This window comes from Falco biarmicus, chromosome 5, assembly GCF_023638135.1.
Source record: "Falco biarmicus isolate bFalBia1 chromosome 5, bFalBia1.pri, whole genome shotgun sequence".
Classification (NCBI taxonomy): domain Eukaryota; kingdom Metazoa; phylum Chordata; class Aves; order Falconiformes; family Falconidae; genus Falco; species Falco biarmicus.
In genome coordinates, this window is record NC_079292.1 from 85,243,718 (window position 1) to 85,250,489 (window position 6,772).

Sequence of the window (6,772 nt, forward strand, 5' to 3'; positions counted from 1 at the left end):
ATTTATGCTGTCATCTTGGCACCAGTTTCAACAATCTCCATCTGTATTACATACTAGCAGATAAGTGTACCGTTTGATTCCAGGTTTATATTAACTTTATTAAAATTAAAACCCTTCTGTTAGTAGAATTTATCAATTTTAAAAATACAAGATGTTTACATATACATAGTTCAGTAGGGCAGGGAGTTCCTATGAGTTTGTGAAATACATTCCAGACATGGTCTGTTCTTGCTTATTCAGAGAAAAGCAAAGGAAAAAGTAAAACAGTTACTTCAGGTTTGTCTCACACGAGAGTAAAACTGAAGTGACTTAACAGAAGTCAGTGGGTAGGATAACTCTTCCCCAGTACAAAGCTGAATGGGGTTAATTCATAGAGTTACACTGAATTACTCCATGTCATCCCCTTGTGAGGAGTATCCATACGTCATTGTGGACTCAGCTAATAGTGCAATACTGTGTACTAGAAGACCCAAGAATCTCCTTCTGAATACCGCACTGATCAGGTGATCAGAGCCTGAAACACAAGATTAGTTTACTTAAGAGATTATATAGGCAGGAGTAACCATTAAATGATACAGCACCTTCTCAAACCCACTCAATGCAGAACATTCTGACCTCCATCATCATTCATCCAGCTCTGTGCAAGGTCATCTTCTTTGCTACAGTATGTGAAAGTATCTGCCTCACCCTTAAACACCATACTGGTCAGGACAACAAGGATGAGAAGATATCTACATTCAGTTGTAAATAAATATTAGCAAGCATTTTAGAAAATAAACAGTGTAACAGAGTCCAGCTATAAAATAAAGGAGTCAGCCAGTGATGAACAGATTCTGTTGAGTTCATGCTTGTTCAGAGATTTATTGCCAACTAATAAATAGGAATTAAAGGCAGATACTAAGGTTTTCTTCCCTGTGATGTGCAGCACTGATGATGATTCCATTTGGTTGGCCTTAGATGCTTGCCTAGGACAGCATCATTTGCCTTTGGTGGTACGTGTTTGGTCTATTTTCTTTATAGCAGCCTGCGCCTGTTTGTGATCAGGGCTTACGCAGATCTTGATACCTTTTGCAGTGATAAACCTGTAGAAAGAAAGAAAACAAACCAGGTGGCCATTAAATTCCAGTCACCAAACTCAGGTTTGCTGTTCTCTTTTTTAATGCAGAACATGAGGAATAATGTGGTAAAACCACATCACATGCCAGAGTTTGTAGTTGCTCGTTGGAATAAAAGCAGTTAGCAACATTAGTTCCCTATTATGACACAGGTACATATGTAACATACATGGTCATGTTCATATATACTGATATCTAGAAAACCGAACATACCTGGTATTCTGAGATTTTATATGAAATCATGATGAACATTTACTTCCTGATAAAAATGTATGCTCATGAGATCAAAAGACCAAAAACAGCTCCTAGCAGGAGTCAGTTACCCCAAACTCTTCTACATGACCTTTCCCCTTGGCTCAGTTCAGTGCACTGGGCTGCTGACTGCTCCACCCTGACCCCTCACTGAGATCTTTCCCACTTTCTGGGCACAAAAGATCAGGCTGTTCAGTGAGATTTCAGTCAGCTTTTGTGAGCAGCGTACATCTCCCAGCTCTCTGAGACCCACTCCTCTTCCCTCACTCCCTCAGCTGCCAGGTGACCGCTTCATGGGGGAATGGAAGGGTGATCCGAACTAGCCAGATATAGTGAGTTGAGCCATGAAGTGTCTTCTGATTCCCTTTCCCTTTTCAATGGTAAGTGTGTTTGCATAGATGAATCTGAAGGTGAACTGGGCACTGGATACTTACACGATGGCATCTACTGGAACTTGTCGCTTTTCATAGTTGACAAGATTTCGGATATTGAGTTGCCGGGTAGACAGACGTACACAACTGAATTTGGCCATGGACTGACTTGCAATGCTTCCTAGAAGGGGAAAAAATAGATAAATGACAAAGGCAGTCAATACTGTATCAATATTTAGCCATTGTTACTTAATAATTATGAATTCCAGCAGATTTCCAGTAGTGATTAGAACATGAGTGTCTTATGATGTACAGCCACAATACCAGTTACGCAGAAAGCTTAAGGTATATTTTTGTGATGCAGCCTACCATCTCTGAAGTGTTACTGCTATTTCAGTTAAGCCACCAATTTTCACCCATTCTCCTGAACAACTGTGTAGTTGTTCTGCCCCAAGGGAGTCACTGCTTCAATAGCAGACAAAATATTTGGCATCATTCATAATTAGGTCTGTATCATCTGCAGATAAGTGTCCATATGGAGTAGCGCCTAGAACCAGCACCTTTATGGGATGGACGTCTAAATGCCATCTGAATGTGGATCAGTAATTCCCCCTACTTTCCAAGTGAAGGAAAGGAAAATGTGGCTACTTGTCTCACACTGGACATCCAAAACCAGCATTAAAAAAAAAAATAATCTTGAAAGAGAGAGAGGTATATCTGCCAGAAGACTAAGTACTTACATACTGTTGCTATAAGTCTGGTTTCATAGGCAATGGAGTGCTATCATCTCTTTCCTCAACATTTTTATGCATTTCAGGGAAACGCACTGGTGATTAATAAAGAGGATTGTGGTATCAGTGTAAAATTCTCTGGGCCCTTGTTACCTTATGTGATGATAACTAAAAATGGGAGGTCATTTAAGTGAGATGGAGTATACATGACTGGAAGGCCCCACTTACTAGTTTCTGGTTTTCTCCTCCCCATCAAAGACAGGTTTGGGAAGGCATGAGTGGGGCAAACAGAACACTGCTGTATTCTGAGTTTGTTTTGGTTTTTTGTGTTTGTTTTTTGTTTTGTTTTTTTTTTTTTTTTTTTTTAAATGTATGGAGAAACCAGCTTCAGAAAAGTCCAAGAGCTGTTCAGGTACAACTTGCAAAATATAAAACCTGCTTCACATAATCTCATTATCTGTGAGCTTTTCTTTGTTTGAAATAATTGGAATAGCCGAGGCAAACACACACCAGCCTTTGCAGAAGCTGTAGCATAGTCAGTGCATGGGTACTGGCAGAGTTGCTTATTCTTGAGATTTTGTTTGCCTGAAGGAATATCTCTTCTGATCTTGCTTTAGTCATGAGTAAAACAATGTATTTTTTGATGATTCATTACAAATACGTTTCTTACAGCCTCAGACTGGTTTTCAAAATGTGGCATTTAAAGACCTCAAAGATAGTCAAGCAATCCTCACTAGTCCTGGAAATACTCTCTCTGCTACTAACCTATCTCCAGGGAATGTGTGTGGGGAATACCAGCAGAGCTTCTCTAAGCCTGGGAACAAACCTGAACCGCTCTGCACCTATAACTACCCTTTTTCTGTTGGGTTGTTTTGGTTTTTTTTCTTTATCATTCTTCTTTCTAATCCTTTTTCTATCCCTTGCACGCCACCTCAATGTGCTTTTTCAGACTTGGTGATATTTATGGCAAACTATACAACCTGGAGAATGACATGACAAGCTGATTGTCTGTGATATGAAGAAATGAGCAGCAGTAGCGTTAATCCATGTAAGAGAATGTAGTATGATTTAGCTGTAGCAGCACATAACCAGTGTGTAGCTACATAATTTTTTATGCTTAGCAGGTCTCAGTTTGGTTTTGGTGTGGTTTTGTGAAGATGCTTTTTCTACGTGTTCCTCTTTGCATATTTTTGTGGGTTTGCATATGAGTGTTTTCTGTGATTTTTATGTGTTTGTGTGAATCTGATTGTGTATAAGAAGACATGTGCTTATGTGTGTATGTTCATGTTTTCACATGTGTAGCCTAATCCAAAAGTTACAGACCTAAACATCACTGTAGACAAACTTATTTAAAGCATGGCTAATAAACATGGCTCATATCAGTGCTCATAAATGGTCCCAAGTAAGGTGTTAGACTGTATGAAATCAGGAACAGAGAGAAGACATTGCATAAATCCATTGCTCTCCTTTGCAGTTTGTTTCATAGTTTGCTGATCTGTACAAAACATTTGGACAGAAACAAGCAAATAGGCAAAATGTGATATAAACTGGAAGAACTTTTTAAAATAGGGACATTAGAGGGATTAAGGCTATATAGTTAGAGAAAGAAAAAAAACCAAAACCCAAAACATGTAAAAGTAGTATATCTGGAAAAAGAAAAAAATACATCTTACTCAAGAGATATTTTTCATAAAATATTATTAACCTATAGAACTTATTGCTATATGACATCAGCGAGATTAAAAGACATTGTGTCTTCAAGATTTCATGATTCTAAGAGAGATAACAATGGCACAGAAACTCTCCATGCATTAAAGCAGAAGCCAACCACTAATTGACAGGGCATCAGATGAAATCTCCCATAAAGGTGCCTTTCTTGCAGTTCTGATTTGGATTTCTTGCAAGATTTACCTTATGAATCAGCTCTGGCTGAGAATGTATCCTGCTCATCAGACCACTGGTACAATGGGAAGCAACTCCTGTATTCCTTTTGGGCTGTAAACTTACCTTTCACTGTGTGCAGAGTGAAGATGCCAAGCCAGAAGATGACGAGGATAGCTGCAGCGTGGAGCTTCATTGCTGGTGACTTCTTTGTCAAGGCAGAGAAGTGGCTATTGTCAGCCCTCTTTCACCAGGTTTATATATTGTCATTCAGTGGTCAGTTCTTGTCTTCGCTTTTGGGGCGTCATGGGGGGGCTGACGATAAGTGGAAAAAATTGAGTGGCAGTACTTTTTCTGGTGACAGAGAACCACCTCCTTTCCCCCACTCGTCCTTCACTAGCCCCCCTGTGAAGGTTTTTCCTGCTCAAACCCTGCTGTGGTTGCACTTGCTTCTGTGTTGCAAGTCGGGTTTATTTCAAGCTGCAGAAAGTGAGAGCTCTTGTTCTGTAGTGGAAACCTTTAATGAATGTTCCTGTCCTTTCACAACTCAATTTAGAGAGCTGTAGCTAAACCGCACTGCAGAGGCACAGAGTAACTTTCAGAGGTACCTCTTTGACCAGTGGACCACGGACCACTGAAAAGGGGAACTGTGAGCTAAAGGATGATGGAAACAGGAACGTCTTGGCTTTTTCCATGGTGGCTGTAGATAGTTGGTCGCTTTAATGTGTAGGTTTGGAGGGGTATCACTCCTGTTTCCTGTGTGTGGTGGAGAGTGTCAAATTCTGTTTTCTCTGTGATTTGATATGGTCAAAGCTGGTATTTGCCATGTGCTGGGAGAAGGAAGAGTGAACATACTTTTTACATACAGAGCCAGATCCACTAACCCACCTGCCAGTCAGGCATAACTAAAATACAGTGGTTTCGAAGAGGAGTAAGAGTATAAAGTTGTTCATGGGGGTTTGGTGCGGGGTCTTTTTTTGATTTTTTCCCCCTTTTTTTTTCTTTTGTTTGTTTGTGCTGTGGTCGTTCTAGTATAAGGAATGGAGCCCAAGAAAGTAGCCAGACAATCAGAGAGGCAGAATTTATAGGAAAGAAGAAAAAAGTTAATTGCATTTCTATGTAAACATGGTGTTGAGAACAGGTCTGTCAACTTGTTCCAGTTGTACATCTATCAAAAGTTTTGGTTTTTTGTGGTCTGTGTTAGTCCTATTACTTAGTTTTAGGTGCCCTTTCTGTATTGTGGTAAGGTGGTCTGTGTTACTACTCAGAGCACTACAGCATTGCTACGTGCATTAAGAAAGATTTCTTCACCAAAAAGGTTGTCAAGCACTGGAACAGGCTGCCCAAGGAAGTGGTCGAGTCACCATCCCTGGAGATAGTTAAAAGACATGTAGATGTGACACTTAAGGACATGTGTTAGTGGTGGAGAGCTGGCAGTGTTATCTTTATGGTTGGACTTGATGATCTTAAACATCTTTTCCAACCTATATGATTCTATGATTCTATACCAGTGGTTTTTTGCCTGCAAATACTTTTCAGGCAAGCTGTGGACTTCCAGGCCACACATGAAGCAGCACCTGAGCTGGCATCGTCATTCAGAGCCTCTGAGCAGAAATGGTCTCTCATGCTCTACATTCTGAAGCCTGGTACAAAAAGCAATGCTTGGCTAGGCCCACGGAGACCCAGGCAGGGCTGGTGTGAGTGGGTAAGCACCAGGCTGCCCGATGCCTGGGACTGTAAGGCAGCAGTGCAGAACAGCTGTCAGTGCAAAGCCTGGAGCAAGCATCCATTCATGCGAGTCTGAAGTTTCCCCTGCTCTTACCTCCAGGCCTTGCTTCAGCTGGTTACTTCCAGTTTTCAAATTCTTGACAACATCAGTGTAACAGCATGTGGAATTAAATTCCCTAAGATCGCTCAGGCTAATTAAGATCAAGGTAAGAACTAAGGTCAAACGCTTGACTCCTAGGCTCCTAATAGCTGGTCTGTAACCTCAGGAACAGTCTATAGGTCTTGCAGGTAGAGAACACGCTGCTTGGTACACTTGTATATACACGTACCTTCTTTGTTCCTTTTGGTTGGATTCTTTCATCTTACATATACCGTGCAACCCAGGGAAAAGCAACGGCAAAAGCAGACAGTAAGCAGGTATAAGGTACTTGCTGCTTTACTTGAAAGCCCGCTAAGCCCATTGCAACACTAAGGAAGCTGCGAGAAAATGGAAGCCAAAGCTTCAACCAAAGCCCCTAAAGGACATGCCTGATGCCACACAGGGGCATAACTTCTGACCTCATAGCACTACCGGGAAATCTATGTTAAGTTTGTATTCAAGGAGCATTGCAGTCTGGTGTTATGCTGAACCCTGCCTGAAATCACTCCTTGAATGAGATATTCTAACTTCTTGCTACTTGTCAGCTTTAAGATG

The 6,772-nt window shown here is 40.9% G+C and overlaps 1 protein-coding gene across 1 annotated transcript; it reads right to left on the reverse strand.

Moving 5' to 3' along the window:
* Positions 1 to 831: 831 nt before the first annotated feature.
* On the reverse strand, positions 832 to 4,848 carry LOC130150695 (lymphotactin-like). The gene is given in 4 exon segments (XM_056341889.1): positions 832 to 1,082; positions 1,802 to 1,919; positions 4,477 to 4,578; positions 4,581 to 4,848. Coding segments are annotated over 4 exon segments (366 nt in total). The 5' UTR covers positions 4,621 to 4,848; the 3' UTR covers positions 832 to 976.
* Positions 4,849 to 6,772: the final 1,924 nt, after the last annotated feature.